The sequence below is a fragment of the Trachypithecus francoisi genome, unplaced genomic scaffold, assembly GCF_009764315.1.
Source record: "Trachypithecus francoisi isolate TF-2019V2 unplaced genomic scaffold, Tfra_2.0 Lachesis_group0, whole genome shotgun sequence".
Lineage (NCBI taxonomy): Eukaryota > Metazoa > Chordata > Mammalia > Primates > Cercopithecidae > Trachypithecus > Trachypithecus francoisi.
In genome coordinates this window covers 88,863,923-88,881,214 of record NW_022681453.1, presented here as the reverse complement: position 1 = coordinate 88,881,214, position 17,292 = coordinate 88,863,923, and the positions used below count along the sequence as shown (strand labels likewise).

Sequence of the window (17,292 nt, the reverse complement as noted above, 5' to 3'; positions counted from 1 at the left end):
GCATAGCATATATTGGGGCTGGGTGCAGTGGTTCATGCCTGTAATCCCAACACTCTGGAAGGCCAAGGTGGGTGGATCATTTGAGGTCAGGAGTTCGAAATCAGCCTGACCAATACGGTGAAACCCCATCTCTACTAAAAATACAAAACAATTAGCCAGGCGTGGTGGTGAGCACCTGTAATCCCAGCTACTAGGGGGGCTGAATCAGGAGAATCACTTGAACCTGGGAGGTGGAGATGGTAGTGAGCCAAGATAGTGCCACTGCACTCCAGCCTGGGCAACAGTGGGAGACTGCATCCCAAAAACAAAGAGAGGCCGGGCGCGGTGGCTCACGCTTGTAATTCCAGCACTTGGGAGGCCAAGGCGGGTGGATCACGAGGTCAGGAGATCGAGACCATCCTGGCTAACACGGTGGAACCCCGTCTCTACTAAAAATACAAAAAAAATTAGCCAGGCATAGTGGCAGGTGCCTGTAGTCCCAGCTACTCAGGAGGCTGAGGCAGGAGAATGGTGTGAACATGGGAGGCGGAGCTTGCAGTGAGCCAAGATCACGCCACTGCACTCCATCCTGGGTAACAGAGAGAGACTCCATCTCCAAAAAAACAAAAGTATAACAAATACAATAATGTGTAGTACATACACTTGAGAATGACAATAAACAACTATGTTACTGGTTTATGTGTTTACTATACATAACTATCCTTTTTGTTATGTTAGTATACTCCTACTTTTTTTTTTTTTAACTATAAGATAGCCTCAAGGCAGGTCTTGAAGGCAAGAGCTACTCCAGAAGAAGGCTTCTTATAAGAGATGACAGCTCCATGAGTCCACGCGTGTTAATGCCCTTGAAGATCTTCCAGTGGGACAAGATGTAGAGAAGGAGGGCAGGGATACTGATGATTCTGACCTTGTGTAGGCCTACACTAACATATCTGTCTTAGTTTTTAACAAAATGTTTAAAAGTTTAAAAAAAATTTTTTTTTAAAAAAAGCTTATAGAGTAGGGATATAAAGAAATAAAACATTTTTGTGAAGCTGTACAATGTGCTTGTGTTTTAAGCTAAGTGTTATTTATTTTTTTAAGAGGCAAAGTCTCTCTATTTGTCCAGGCTGGTATCCAATTCCTGAGCTTAAGCAATCCTCCCACCTTAGCCTTCCAAGTAGCTGTACGTTAAGCTAAATGTTATTTTAAAAAGTTAAAAAGACCGGGCACGGTGGCTCATGCCTGTAATCCCAGCACTTTGGGAGGCTGAGGCAGGCGGATCACCTGAGGTCGGGAGTTCAAGACCAGCCTGACCAACATGGAGAAATCTCGTCTCTACTAAAAATACAAAACTAGCTGGGCATGGTGGCACATGCCTGTAATCCTAGCTACTAGGGATGCCGAGGCAGGAGAATCGCTTGAACCCGGGAGATGGAGGTGGCGGTGAGCCAAGATCACGCCATTGCACTCCAGCCCGGGCAACAAGAGTGAAACTCCATCTCAAAAAAAAAAAAAGTTACAAAAATTTAACAGTTCATAAAGTTAAAAAGTTACAGTAAGCTAAAGTTAATTACTGAAGAAAAGGGCTGGGTGCGGTGGCTCAAGCCTGTAATCCCAGCACTTGGGGAGGCCGAGACGGGCGGATCACGAGGTCAGGAGATCAAGACCATCCTGGCTAACACGGTGAAACCCCGTCTCTACTAAAAACTACAAAAAAAACTAGCCGGGCGAGGTGGTGGCGCCTGTAGTCCCAGCTACCCGGGAGGCTGAGGCAGGAGAATGGCGTGAACCCAGGAGGCAGAGCTTGCAGTGAGCTGAGATCCGGCCACAGCACTCCAACCTGGGTGACAGAGCAAGACTCCGTCTCAAAAAAAAAAAAAAAAAAATTATTGAAGAAAAGTATTTTATAAATTTAGTGTAGCCTAAGGGTACAGTGTTTAAACAGTATACTACAGTCGTATTCAGTAATGTCCTAGGCCTTTACATTCACTCACCCACTGACCCAGAGCAGCTTCCAGTCGACAAGCTCCATGTTAAGTGCCCTAAACAGGTATACCATTTTTTATCTTTTATACTGTATTTTTACTGTACCTTTTCTACGTTTAGGTACCTAAATATTTACCATTGTGTTACAGTTGCCCACAGTATTCGGCACAATAAAATGCAGTACAGGTTTGCAGCATAGGATCAATAGGTTATGCCATATAGCACAGGTGCGTAGTACACTGTACTATCTAGGTTTGTATCAGTATACTTGATGAAATCCACTAATGATGCACTTGTTGGAATGCATCTCTATTGTTAAGTGATGCCTGACTACATATTAGGTGGTTGGTAAATTTTTGAGCCAACAAGCAGAAAACTATTAAAGAGTAGCGATTGCATATACACATACACATAAATCCAAAATTATTCAAGTGAGACACATGATCTAAAGTAAATACTTCAGGTAATACACCTAAGAAAACATTGGGAAACATATGTTTTCTAACAGTATGGAAATTTCTTTCCTTTCTTTCTTTTTTTTTTTTTTGAGACAGAGTCTTGCTCTGTCACGCAGGCTGGAGTGCAGTGGTGCGATCTCGGCTCACTGCAACCTGTCTTCTGGGTTCAAGCGATTCTTCTGCCTCAGGTTCCCGAGTAGCTGGGATTATAGGCGCACGCCACCATGCGAAGCTAATTTTTGTATTTTTAGTAGAGACAGAGATTCGCTATGTTGGCCAGGCTTGTCTCAAACTCCAGATCTCAGGTGATCCACCCACCTCGGCCTCCCAAAGTGTTGGGATTACAGGCATGAGTCACCATGCCCAGCCTGGAGATTTCTTAAAGAATTAGAATAGATCTACCATTCGATTCAGCAATTCTACTACTGGGTGTCTACCCAAAGGAAAAGAAGTCATTATATCAAAAAGACACCTGCATGTGTATGTTTATTGCAGCACAATTCACCATTACAAAGATATGGAACTGGCCAGGCGCAGTGGCTCACGCCTGTAATCCGAGTACTTTGGAAGGCAGAGGTGGGTCACCTGAGGTCAGAAGTTCGAGACCAGCCTGGCCAACATGGAGAAACCCCGTCTCTATTAAAAATGCAAAATTAGCTGGGCATGGAGGCACATGCCTATAATCCCAGCTACTCAGGAGACTGAGGCAGGAGAATTGCTTGAACCTGGGTGGCGGAGGTTGCAGTAAGCTGAGATTGTGCCATTGCACTCCAGCATGGGCAACAGCAGTGAAACTGTCTCAAAAAAAAAAAAAAACAGATAGGGAATCAACCTAAGTGCCCACTGATAGAAGCGTAGTATATATACACCATGGAATACTACTCAGCCATTAAAAAACAAAAATGAAATAATGTTTTGCAGCAACTTAGATGGAGCTGAAGGCCATTATTCTAAGTGAAATAACTCAGAAATGGGAAACAAAATACCGTATGCTCTCACTTATAAGTGGGAGCTAAACTACAGGTACACAAAGGCATACAGAGTGATATAATGGACTATGGACACTCAGAGGAGGAGGGTGGCAGAGCATGTGAGTGATAAAAAACTACATATTGGGTACTATGTACACTTGGGTGATGAGTGCACTAAAATCTCAGACTTTACTACCATACAATTCATGTGACCAAAAACCACTTGTACCCCAAAAGATATTGAAATAAAAAATAATATATATTTCCTCTCTTCAGTGTACTGAGACTTGTCAAATGAGGCAGAACCTAGGAACATGCCCCTCAGCTCTTCATGACACCAAATCTACTCTAGAAAACAAGTTCATTTTGAAATGAAAGCTACAATATTAAGGTACAATCTAGCTAAATCTAGTGGAATATGAAGTAAGAAAATCAGGTTTTGCTTAGGATAGTCAGTGAAGGCTACTCATGAGAATCTGCTCTGAAATAAAAATGACTAACAAAAGACAGGAAAGTACTCCAGGAAGGAAAAACAACCCTAAAAGGATTAGCCCACGTATTGAGAGATCAGAAAAGCACCAGCCTCTAAAAACAAGTCCTGCGACATGATTACATGACTACGTTGCAAAAAGCTGTCAATGATACACATCTAGCAATAAGAAAACTATTGTAAATTCTCGGCATTTATAAAATATTAACCTGATGATCATGCATAGTCACTGTAAAAGAAAATGAGCTAGAATTAAGTACATTAATCTGCATGTGAGAAAATAAAATGGGTATTAATTTGTCATCATGACACACTTACACCCAGGTCAAATATACCTGAGGTGGTTTGAAGTTTCTCTTAAAATGGTTTTATGGTTTTAAATTTCTCAAACTCAAAAAGCATATACTATACTTGAATCACAGCTTTATAGAAGTAGGAAATAACTCTGGAACACTTGCTGTATGAGAAACAATGTTTCAATACTTATTGACCAATTGTTACTTTCTTTTCTTTTCTTTTTTTTTTTTTTTGAGACAGTGTTTTTGCTCTGTCACCCAGGGGGGCACAATGTCTGCTCACTGTACCCTAAATAACTCTGGAACACTTACTGTATGAGAAACAATGTTTCAATACTTATTGACCAACTGTTACTTTCTTTCTTTTTCTGAGACAGAGTTTTTGCTCTGTCGCCCAGGCTGGAGTGCAATGGCAGGATCTCAGCTCACTGCAACCTCAACCTCCTGGGTTCAAATGATCCTCTCCCCTCGGCCTCCTCAGTAGCTGGGATTACAGGCAGCCGCCATCATGCCTGGCTAATTTTTGTATTTTTGTAGAGATGGGGTTTCACCATGTTGGCCAGGTCAGTCTTGAACTCCTGCCCTCAGGTGACCCACCTGCCTTAGCTTCCCAAAGCGCTGGGATTAAAGGTGTGAGCCACTGTACCTGGCCAACCAATTGTTACTTTCATATGAATCAAACCTAGGATAATAATACCTAAGATAATAAGGATTCAAATCTAGTAAGGAATAAAGCCTAAGACAATAAAAAAGTCCTTTCCCATCTCACGTCTTGAAATTTTAAAAATCTACAACCAACCCCACCTACTAAATCATAATAACTCTTTGCCTAGGAAGAATATACTTGCATAATGACTGCTTCTGCAGGATTATGGTTGCAGGTCATACATAATCAACTCATTTACAAAAAGTATGCCCAAATGAGGTTTAAGACTCACACGGGGCCAGGCACAGTGGCTCACGCCTGTAACCCCAGCACTTTGGGAGGCAGAGGTGGGTGGACTGCTTGAGGTTAAGAGTTCAAGACCAGTCTAGCCAACATGGTGAAAAACACCTCTTATTAAAAATAAAAAAATTCGCCAGGTGTGGTGGCTAGCTACTTGGGAGGCTGAGGCAGGAGAATCGCTTAAACCTAGGAGGCGGATGTTGCAGTGAGCAGAGACTGCACCACTGCACTCCAGCCTGGGTGACAAAGCAAAACTCCAACTCAAAAAAGAAAAAGAAAAAGAAAAAAAGATTAACACGGAATCCAGCATTAACCGGTAGAACAAAAATGAAGAGCTGGAAAATCTGAAAAAATAAACCACTTGTGAGATTTATACACACACACATACACACACATATATAATATAAGCTTAGGGATGTCAAAGGAACCCTTAATTATTAGTCAAAAAATGAAACTTCATTCATTCAACACCTGCTATGCACCTGTATTAGGTCCTGGGAATACAATGGTGAACAAGATAAAGCCAGTCTCAGCCTTCACAGATTCAAAAGCATAGCAGGAAACAGGAATGAGTAATTCTAGTACCACGTGGTAAGTGCTATAAAAGGGAAAAGTCCAGGGTGTTACAAAATCACATAGCGGTGAGCCTAGGTAGAGAGAAGTTTCCGAAAAAGTGAGACGACTTCTGTGTTGTGATAAGGAGACTAACAATCCGTGAGGCTGGTATTTGTTTGTTTGTTTGTTTTTTAAATCAGGAAAAAGTAGTATCTCAGAAGCAACAGGAAAAGTTATGACATTTAGCGCACAATGTGAAATACTGCCAAGGATTAAGATGCAGATTGAAAAGTGTAAACTAAACTTAGAGAGGAATGTCATTGGTGTCCCTGATTTTAAAAAAATAACTCAAAACAGATCATTTGCGGGAGACAATAATTTCATTTCAAACAAGATGACTAATAACAAGTTTATGCAGTCCTTGACCCTTTACTAAAATGTGTAGGTACATCTTTCCTTCCCTACTGTAGTAGGCTGGCTTAGATTATTGGTTCCTAACCATTTCATGTGGGTTAAACTCTGTGTAATGTTAAATACGAACACAAGAATGACTGCATTTTTTATCATCAGATTAAATAACAATTGGACAAAAAGTTACTATGAAGTCAATAACGCTTTTAAATAAGTGCATTTTTCTAAAGAGTCACAGAATGTTTGAAAAAGAGGTATTGAGAAGTACTATGGATAATATCATCTTCTAAAAAGTCTTGCAATTTAAAATTTTTAAAAATTTTTTAAGTCGAAAAAAATTACTGAAGCAAAATGGCACATCATGGTAGATTTCATAATGGTCCAAAATGGAATATGATCTAACACTTTAAGCACCTCAGTCTGAGACACTATCAACTGTGACTAAATGCTTTTCTTTAGTGATACCTCAATATTTCCATTAATTAAAACAACTATGAATATCCTTTGCACTTCCTGTACAAGTTTTTGCTATCCCAGAAAAAAGGTAATTGTACACTCTAATTGTAAAAGAAAATCTGAAACCCAAAAGAAGCCCAATAATTCTATCAGATCATTTTACATTAAGGTAAACATAAGTCAAAAGACAAAAATGCAGATTTTCCATTCTACTTGCTGATATCAAACCCTAAACAGACAATATCTGTCTATTTATTCATTCCCTTAAAAACTGTAGTTATTGCTGGGGTGGAGAAAGGACAGTTAGGGCATCGGGAATTCTGCCAGTTTTCCATCAGTGAAAGCAAATGCTTCTGGTTGCGACACCTATAGAGGATGCCAATTTAGAGGTGCTATTCAAAATGTACAGCAATTTCTCCAACCACAGATAAGAAATTACAATTACTGATCAATTATATTTAGAGAGTCTAATAATAACTCTAAGGACCAGACTATTAAAAGAAGACAAAAGTAGTTTTTCAACATTTACTGGTCACCAACAGTTAAGATAAAAATTTCTGTTTAAAAAAACCACAAAGACCTTCTTATTGTTGTTTTACCAAAGAACAATCTAGTAATTCAAAGATTCCAGGTGTAGGCCTACAAATTCCACAAGATGAACAATGGTAAATGCAAATGCTTTGCCCTGTTTTATTTGGGGCCAAAAATACATCATTTTAAAGCAGTTTAAGTAACATAAACAGTCCAATCTTAAATTCTAATTTTTAACAGCAGTCAGATGAATAAAAAGGTATTTGTAGTCGGGGGCGGTAGCTCACGCCTGTAATCCCAGCACTTTGAGAGGCCAAGGCGGGCGAATCACAAGGTCAGGAGTTCAAGACCAGTCTGGTGAACATGGTGAAACCCCATCTCTACTAAAAATACAAAAATTAGCCAGGCGAGGTGGCGGGTGCCTGTAATCCCAGTTACTCGGGAGGCTGAGGCAGGAGAATCGCTTGAACCTGGGAGGCGGAGGTTGCAGTGAGCCGAGACCTCGCCATTGCACTCCAGCCTGGGTGACAGAGTGAGACTCTGTCTCAAAAAAAAAAAAAAGGCCGGGCGCGGTGGCTCAAGCCTGTAATCCCAGCACTTTGGGAGGCCGAGACGGGCGGATCACGAGGTCAGGAGATCGAGACCATCCTGGCTAACACGGTGAAACCCCGTCTCTACTAAAAAAATACAAAAATTAGCCGGGCGAGATGGCGGGCGCCTGTAGTCCCAGCTACTCGGGAGGCTGAGGCGAGAGAATGGCGTAAACCCGGGAGGCAGAGCTTGCAGTGAGCTGAGATCCGGCCACTGCACTCCAGCCTGGGCGACAGAGCGAGACTCCGTCTCAACCAAAAAAAAAAAAGTTATTTGTAAAGTAAAACTAAAAAACTCTGAAATATCATTAAATTTAAATTCATCAGTGTTGATCCAGACAACGTGGAAAAGAGTTAGAATTAAGGAAATCTAAAATCTGAAAAGGAGTTGGCTAAGTTTTATTAAACACCAATGGTACAGAACCCCTGGGATGAGGTGGGGTGGCTGAAACCACAATGAAATGTTAAAATTTAGTTTCGGCCGGTGAGGTGGCTTGTGCCTATAATTCCTAGCACTTTGTGAGGCCGAGGTGGGTGGATCACCTGAGGTCAGAGGTTTCAGACCAGCCTGGCCAACACGGCGAAACCTTGTCTCTACTAAAAATATAAAAAGTAGCCAGGCATGGTGGCACATGCCTGTAATCTCAGCTACTCTGGAGGCTGAGGCAGGAGAATTGCTTGAACCCAGGAGGCAGAGGTTGTGGTGAGCTGAGATCGCGCCACTGCACTCCAGGCTGGGTGACAGAGTGAGACTCCGTCTCAAAAAAAAAAAAAAAAATCGAGTTTCATGTATACAAACTATCTCTATTTTTAATGTTTACAGAACTGAAAACTTTTTGGATCTTTCATTTTACCTACTATTCTTCCATGATTAAAACTAAATTAACAAACGAAATAGAAAATGACTGGAGAATTTCAGACATCCAAAAATGATGTAAGACAAGTGATAATTAATTCAAAGAATCCTCTTCATAACTACTTTTAATAGCAGCAGTGAGCTATTATAAATGATCAGAACCAGAATCATCAATTTTTAGTACTGGAAGAAACAGAAGAGATCTAATATTTTAATCTTCTTATTCCACAGGGATGACGCTAAGGTCAAGGAGATAAAATGACTTTCCCAAAGTAGCAATGCTGGGGAGCCCACTATAAAGCTCAGAAATCCTAGTTCTCACAGTCCATAGGTTCTTCTATTATCCAGTCATAAACCTTTTAGAAAACAGGCAATGCTTCACCCTCCCATAGGAAAGATCATACGGTTTTCTCATGGCCTAGCACAATGCCTCACACTGTAGATAATAGTTTGTTCATTCCTATACCAAAACTTCCTTTAAAGCTAATTTGACATCCTAGTAAAAATATCTTCGCCCACGCACGGTGGCTCACACCTGTTACCCCAGCACTTTGGGAGGCTGAGGCGGGCAGATCACCTGAGGTCAGGAGTTCAAGACCAGCCTGGCCAACATAGTGAAACCTCATCTCTACTAAACATACAAAAATTAGCTGGGCATGGTGGCGCACGCCTGTAGTCCCAGCTATTCCAGAGGCTGAGGTAGGAGAATTGCTTGAACCCATGAGGCGGAGGTTGTGGTGAGCAGAGATCACGCCACTGCACTCCAGCCTGGGCAACAAAGTAAGACTCCGCCTCAAAAAAAAAAAAAAAAATCAACATGAATAGTATAAGATGGAAATGACTTGCATATGTGTTTAAGTGTATACACTTGGATACAATTGGAAGTTACTTGACCAACTGTATATACATATGTATAAAACTGGGAGATATTTGACCAAACGTTTCTCTGACCTCGACTTACTCTGGTACTATCACTGAACAACTCCAGACCCAGATAAAATCCACCACACCCAATCCCAGTAGTGTCAAATGCAGCCAGGCTAATTCTCTGCACAGCTGTCAGATACCAAAAGGATTTAACAGTCAGTTCACCAAAACCATACAAAGCTATTCACGAAATACTCCAATGCTTGGACTAACATCAGAGAAATTATATCATGCATATTAGGCTTGGTCATGTACATTTCCAGGTGAAATGGAAAAACTGAATTTAAGATGCTTCCAATCAAAAAGTTTAAGAAGTCACTCCCATTGTTTTGGTATGTGTGTGTAGGCCTGGACCTGGGGCAGTGGGCTGTGTGCAACCAAGCCTGGTGAGCATTGCTGTGGCTGCTACTCTTGTGCAACAAGAGGGAACAGTGCAGTGCAGAGCGTTTTCTGAGAAAGGCCAAGGGGTCCGGAGTGTAAAAGGACACCTCGGGGCTGGGGCATGGCAGGGGAGGTTCCGGGGTCGCTGAGCGCTTGCAGTCAAGGGGGCTTCCGGGCCGCTGAGAGAGAACGAGCCTTGGGAGCTTGATAGTTCTGCTTACAGTTTAGAGGCTGTAAAACAAATGCCACTGAACACCATTTCACTCTTTAGAGCCTGTGTAGTCTTTCTTTTTCTATGCACAAAGCCATCTAATCGGTTGTTTGTTTTTTTTTTCTGCTTTTGTCAACTAACCGTCACTGCAGTTGCCCACTTACCCCCAGAAAAAACACACTCCAAAAGGGGGAGTGGCTCGTTATTAAAGGCTCTTACCGATTAAGTTGTAGGCTTTGGGAATCACAGAAACAGTTCGTATCACAATGTACCAATTGTTAATGGAATTAATGGAATTTAGCTTCCTTCACTTATTAAATACAATCATCACATTTGCAAATGCCCCACTCCCATCTACAACACTAGGAATAAATGCTGTGTCACTGAGAAGAAAAGCAAAAGATTTTTCTGAAACCAAAAGGAAACTGTCAAAGAATGCCAGTAACCTGTCATCGGGCTACTCTGTGCCCTCCTCCGGCAGCCAGAAATGAGTCTCCCTAAACCCATGTGTTGCGCTGCCGCTTGGCAGCTTCCGTCTGATGGGAAGCCCCTTCACCGACACAGCTCGCCAAGGAAAAGCTGTACCCGCGTTTCCACCTCTATGGCCTGGGGCTACTTCTCACCATGTCCAAGTGAGCACCGGGACCTTCAGGGTGTCCGCTGCCTGGGGCCGGACTGGCCCTGCCCTCCGGGGTCTTCCGTTCGCTGTTGCGCTTCAGGCCGCTGGCGTCGCCCCGGCCTCTGGACTCCCGGCGCCGTTGCTGCCGACTCCACAGGTATATGGCACCCGCGCCTAGCAGCAGGGGTGCCCCGACCGCCAGAGCCAGCTGCCATCGCGGCAGTCCCCCCGTGCCCGGGCCCGCAGTCCCGCCGCCGCCCACCCCACTCCCGGAGCTTGGTGCAGCTGCTGCGACCACCGCCGCCTCCACAGGCTTAGAGGCGGCCATAACGAGTGTCCTCCGCCACCGCCTCCCTGCCTGTCGCGAGCGCCACAATCACCAAGCAGCGTGCGAAGGAAGACCCAGGGAGGGAAGGCAGGCAATGAGCGAGCGAGCACGCTAGGCAGAGAGAGCGGACGACAGAAAAGGGCCAGAGGTCACCGGAAGCCCAGGGCATGCCGGGCCAGACCTGGCCGTCTTTCTCCTCCAGTCTCAACCGTAGAGGGAGAGGAGGGGCGGAAATCACTTCCGGGTTAAGAGAAAGCGTGGGTGTGAGTGGAAGTCCTCGGAAATCCTTTTTCTTTCTTTTCGCCCCGCTGCTTTTCGAGAGATTGACTTCTGGAGTCCCGTCGTAGCTGGTGTTGTCCCCTTTACTTTCAGGAGAGAAGCGCAGATGGCCCTCTTGCCTATTGAAGCCGAGGAGGGGCGCCTATACAGCTGGCTAGCGGCACTCAAGAGATCAGAGCAGAGGAAAAAGCAGCGCCGTAGCACTGGAATGGGCGGGAGTGGCAGACGAGTTGTGAAGGCTATTGGCTGGCAAGGATGGTGGGCGGGGCGTAGAGCTAGCTACCCAGTTTACTGGTTGATTTCGGATCCAGTTTTCCCGTTATAGCCACGTTGGCACCTCTTGAACCTCTGTGGCCGTTAGCTCGATTTTCTGCCCGCGTGCCCGGGAAACCAACAGATTGGAAGGACTTTTAAAGATGTGTGAGGAAAGAGCTCCCTGCTGAAGAAGCCTGCTGCATCACTGAACTTCTTATCACTAACACAGCCAGATTTTAGTTTGGACGAATTTGAGGTTATAGGGGAGGTTAGCGATGGCAGAAGACTAGGTGGAAATGGCACTTCTAGGTTGGCTGCAGTCGAAACGGTTTGAGCGTGGTCGCTATGGCTTGTCGTCGGCACCAAATTACGAAAGCGATGACTTCTACGTTGTTAGGGGTTTCTTAAACTGAGTTGGTAGAAATGCGAAGCGTCAGGGTTCCCGCCGGCTTCCAGCCTTTCTTGACGTATTTGTATCTTGAACTGATATCTACGTGACACACCAGCCCACATCTCGCTCAGGTCCGCACACCCCCCGGGTTATTTTGCAATAGCTGTCTCAGCCCTCTTCTCTCATTCCCAGGTCGTAATTTCAATTCATAAACTTTCGTTTCTGTAATAGCTTTATCAACTCTTTTTCCGATGCTCTGCCCCAGATCTCTTAAAACATAAAATTACCTTGCAAGGCATTGTTTGGAATTCACGGTATTTTCATGAAGAAAAGACAACTATTAATAGAAAAAGTCCAGAACTATGGCGCTCCATTTCTGGTATACTGGTTTGCGGAAGCCTTACATTAAAATTTCGTAAATGATTGTTTTGCTTTCAAGTGCAACAACATCACAGTAGAGCTACAAAAAGATTTAAAGGAGATATTTTACCAAGTGGCACCAAAATGGACTGATTAAAATAGAATGGCCTGATTTGAAAGAATTTCAGGATCACCGGTTTCTCCTGCTTCATGTAAGTTCCTATTAGTAAATTGCCTTCGGGCAACAGGGTTTCTTAGCAACAGACTAAAAAAATGGGCTAAAAATAGGAATGGAATTGAGTTGATGATTGCAGGCAATCGGCTTCTCTCCCCTCCTGATCCCCCAATCCCCAAAGGCAAATTTTCCTCCCCTTAATATAAGCTCTGCCTTGCCTTTTTCAGAACAGAAGTTAGGATTTTTTGTTTTCTGAAATTTCAGTTTTTCTGTGGCCTGTTGGAGGATTGTAGAATGCTAACAATTACAAACTTGATAGGAACTAAAACATATTTAAAGTTTTTTTTTTTTGAAAAACCTTTTTCTTATTTATTGGAGTAAGCAATACACTGTTATGGTTAAACTCCAAAAGTTACAGAGTTCACTGTGAAAAGTCTTCCTTCAATCCCTGTCCCCAGCTGCACAGTTCCCCTCTCCAAAGGGAATCGCTGTTATTTTCTTGAAACATTTTTTAGATTAATATTTATCTGAAGGCCTCATTTTGTTTGGCTTTATTTTGAAGGTTGGCATTAGTAAACGAATCTGTTCTGGTTACTTTTATACTTAAATAAACATCTCATTTCCATTCCCTAGCCTATGCTGCTCTCTTCTTTTCCCCTCCATTTCCTAATTGATGGTAGTGTAGAGCCACGTTGAGGATGTCGCTTACTGGCTTTGGGACCTTACTGATCTGCTGCATGTTTTTCTAATCTGTGAAATGATGAAAACATCTACCTCTCAGGCTATAGTAAAGATTTACTTAGATAATATTTAAAGTTCTTTTGATGTTTGTTACAAAGTAATAGATACAAAGTAATGCTTAGTTCTCAGTTTTTCTAAATGTTAAAGTCAATAAGTCATGTACTGCATTTCATTTCTAAAAAATTGAAGTTGTGTATATGTGAACATAGACATTATCATTTTCTTGGTAGATTAGTGGAACTCAACTGAAGAAGCTTTCTTCACCTTTGATCTGTGTCTTAGGAGGCAGTTGAATGAGTTAGTCTAATGGACTAGGTTGTGGAAGACCTGAGTTACTTTATTTTTATTTTTATTTTTTTTGAGATGGAGTTTCTTGTTGCCCAGGTTGTAGTGCAGTGGCACCATCCTGGCTCACTGCAGCCTCCACCTCCAGGCTTCAAGCAGTTCTCCTGCCTCAGCCTCCGAGTAGCTGAGATTACAGGCCACTACCATGCCGGGCTAATTTTTTGTGTACTGGCCAAGCTGGTCTCGAACTCCTGAACTCAGGTGATCTACCCACCTCAGCCTCCCAAAGTGCTGGGATTACAGGCATAAGCCACCATGCCCTGCTGACCTGAATTCATATTCTAGATTTTAATACCACTGAGTTGTGTGTGTGACCCTGGGCAACTCTGCTTTCTTTATAATGTGAGGAGGGGTGGATTAGATTATTTTTAAGGCTCCTTATTGTTTTAAAATGATGTAATTGTGCCCCTTCAATTGTCATTGCTACATGAAAATCCTTTCAGATTGCTAGAGTTGGTAAATAGCTGGTTGACTGGCGTCCAAGCCTTCCAGCCAGTGCACAAATCTGCTTATATTAAGCACGTACATATAGAACAGTTCTATTCTCTTTCAGCTGTCTGATGTTTTCATTCAGTTTTTCCTTACTGAAAAATTACTGAAAAGAATTGTCTACATCTGTTACTTATTTGGCACCCATTTCATCCAAAATCTGTTGTAATCTAGTTTACAACTTTATAATTAGTCTGAAAGTGCTTTAGAAGTCATAAAATTCATTTTTTTATTTTATTTTTTTTGTGGGGGAGAGGTTGGCTGTCACTCACTTTTACTTGATACCATTGATTATTCTCTCCTTGAAATGTTTTTTCCCTTGGCTTTCAGGAGAATAGATTCTTGTGGTTCTTCTACACTCTGACCAAACTCTAGATCAGTGCTGTCCATCACAGCTTTCTATGATGTTGGAAATGTTTTATATTTATGATGTCCAATATGGTAACCACTAGCCACATGTGGCTATTGAGCACTTGAAATGTAGTGTGACAAGGACTACAGCTTTCATTATTTAATTGACTTAAGTAGTATCATGTGGCTAAAGACTACCATATTGGACAGCACAGCTCTAGATATTCCTCAAGTGAGGAATTTATTAGAATATGTCTTCTTCTTTATCTTCAATCTCTCCATTAGTAACCAAAGTAAATCTCATTGCTTCAGGTACCATTTCTGTGCAGATAATCACAGTCTATATATCTTTTGGCATAGCTTCTCTTTTTACCTCTAGCCCTATGTTTCCTACTAATTACTCAGCAGTTTTTCTTGGATTTCTGACTTTTGTCAAAAATACAACTCATCATCTTCCCCCACTCATTCTTTCTCTGTGTTATCCTTTTTTCTTTTTTTTTTCCAAGACAGAGTTTTGCTCTGTCGCCCAGGCTAGAGTACAGTGGCATGATCTCGGCTCACTGCAACCTCTGCCTCCTGGGTGCAAGCGATTCTCCTGTCTCAGCCTCCTGAGTAGCTGGGACTACTAGCGCCCGCCACCAGGCCCGGCTAATTTTTTGTATTTTTAGTAGAGATGGGGTTTCACCGTGTTAGCCAGGATGGTCTTGATCTCCTGACCTGGTGATCCGCCCACCTTGGCCTCTCAAAGTGCTGGGATTACAGGCATGAGCCACTGTGCCCAGCCTGTGTTATCCATTTTTTCTAATAATACCACTATTACCTGAGCAGTTACTCATATTTGAAACCATAGACCTTTTTAGATCTCTCTCTTTTTCAACCTTACCTACCCAAGCACAAATGATTATGTTGTTGTATTTATATATACACCTAAACACAAAATCAGCTGTTAAGTCTTCAACAAATTCAACTTTGTTGTAGTATCTTTCTTATAGTTTTCTTTTCACATCTTCAGACACTTCTTAGTTCATGTAAGTGAAAACTCCTAAGAGTACGTATAACACATAACAGATGCTCTATAAATAGTTTCTTCCCATCTTACTCAGTTCAGGCTGCTATAACAAAAATACCATACAGCTACTTAGCTAATAAACTACAGAAATTTATTTCTCACAATTCCTGAGGATGGGAGTTAGAGATCAGTGTACCAGCATGGTCAAGTTCTGTAAGAGCCCTCTTCTGGGTTGAGGACTGCAAATTTGGTTTGTGTCCTCAAATAGTGGAAAGGGGCAAGAAAATTCTCTGGAGTCTCTTTTATAGGGGCACTCAGGCATTCATCCCATTTTTAAGGGCTCCATCCTCATAATCTAATCACTTCTCAAAGGCCTCAACACCTAGTACTATCACATTCCCTTCTTTTTTCTCTTTTATTCATTTCGTTCATCTTCCCTAACGCCTATATTTGCTTGCTTCCCAGATAACTTCTCTGCCTCTAGTTCCTCTCTTCTATGTGTTACCCTGAACCTTGATATCAGATTGTTCTTCATATAGCATAACTGTAATTTCACTCTTGAGCACAAAGACTTTTAAATCCTTTTCACTTTCACTATAAGGTTCAATGTTTCTGCCCACCCATGCCTCCCTTCATACACCTCTTCTCTTTCCTTGGTCTAAGATATTAGCACCTAGCACTATTAGAAATTACCTATGTGGGCTGAGTACAGTGGCTTGTGCCTGTAATCCCAACACTTTGGGAGGCTGAGGTGGGCAGATCACCTGAGGTCAAGAGTTCAAGATCAGGCTGACCAACATGGTGAAACCCTGTCTCTACTAAAAACACAAAAATTGGCCGGGCGCGGTGGCTCAAGCCTGTAATCCCAGCACTTTGGGAGGCCGAGACGGGCGGATCACGAGGTCAGGAGATCGAGACCATCCTGGCTAACATGGTGAAACCCCATCTCTACTAAAAAATACAAAAAAAAACTAGCTAGGCGAGGTGGCGGGCGCCTGTAGTCCCAGCTACTTGGGAGGCTGAGGCAGGAGAATGGCGTGAACCCGGGAGGCGGAGCTTGCAGTGAGCTGAGATCCAGTCACTGCACTCCAGCCGGGGCGACAGAGCGAGACTCCATCTCAAAAAAAAAAAAAAAAACACAAAAATTAGCCAGGCGTGGTGGCACACGCCTGTAATCCCAGCTACTCAGGAGACTGCAGGAGAATCGCTTAAACCAAGGAGGCGGAGGTTGCAGTGAGCTGAGATCTCCCCACTACACTCCAGCCTGCCAATAGAGCGAGACTCCGTCTAAAAAAAACCTCTCATTTTGTACAGCCAGAGCCCAGAACAGAGGTGGTGTCATGGGTAATTTCATGTGTCAGTTTGACTGGGCCATGGGATACCCAGATACCTGTTTAAACATTATAAATGTGTCTGTGGTGGTGCTTTTGATTCCTTGATTTTTATTTTTTTATTTTTATTTTTTGAGACGGAGTCTTGCTCTTGTCACCCAGGCTGGAGTGCAATGGCATGATCTCAGCTCACTGCAACCTCCCCATCCTGGGTTCAAGCAATTCTCCAGCCTCAGCCTCCCAAGTAGGTGGAATTACAGGCGCCCGCCACCACGCCTGGCTAATTTTTGTATTTTTAGTGGCGATGGGGTTTCGTCATGTTGGCCATGCTGGTCTTGAACTCCTGACCTCGTGATCCGCCTGCCTCGGCCTCCCAAAGTGCTGGGATTACAGGCATGAGCCACTGCATCTGGCTGATTTTTATTTTTAGTGTATGAAGGGGTGGCCTGCCCCTCCACAACTGTGGGCGTTTCTCGTTAGGTGGAACGAGAGACTTGAGAAAAGCAATGAGACACAGAGACAAAGTATAGAGAAAGAAAAAGTGAGCTCAGGGGACCCGCACTCAGCATACA

General features: G+C 42.9%; 2 protein-coding genes across 3 annotated transcripts in view; one reads left to right on the top strand and one right to left on the bottom strand.

The window, feature by feature from the left end:
* Window positions 1–11,442, bottom strand: part of TOMM70 (translocase of outer mitochondrial membrane 70) — a 38,901-nt gene extending 27,459 nt beyond the window's left edge. The window contains exon 1 of the mRNA XM_033211477.1: window positions 10,671–11,442. Within this exon, the coding sequence (XP_033067368.1) occupies window positions 10,671–10,994 (324 nt within the window). The 5' untranslated portion in view covers window positions 10,995–11,442. The remainder of the gene's footprint in view (window positions 1–10,670) is intronic.
* Window positions 11,443–11,591: 149 nt separating this feature from the next.
* The window catches only part of LNP1 (leukemia NUP98 fusion partner 1), a 61,455-nt gene continuing 55,754 nt past the window's right edge, over window positions 11,592–17,292 (top strand). Inside the window, exon 1 of one of the 2 annotated variants that reach the window (XM_033211478.1) lies at window positions 11,592–12,491. The gene's annotated coding sequence lies outside the window, so the exon portion shown is untranslated. The remainder of the gene's footprint in view (window positions 12,492–17,292) is intronic. The other variant, XM_033211479.1, reaches the window with a different exon arrangement.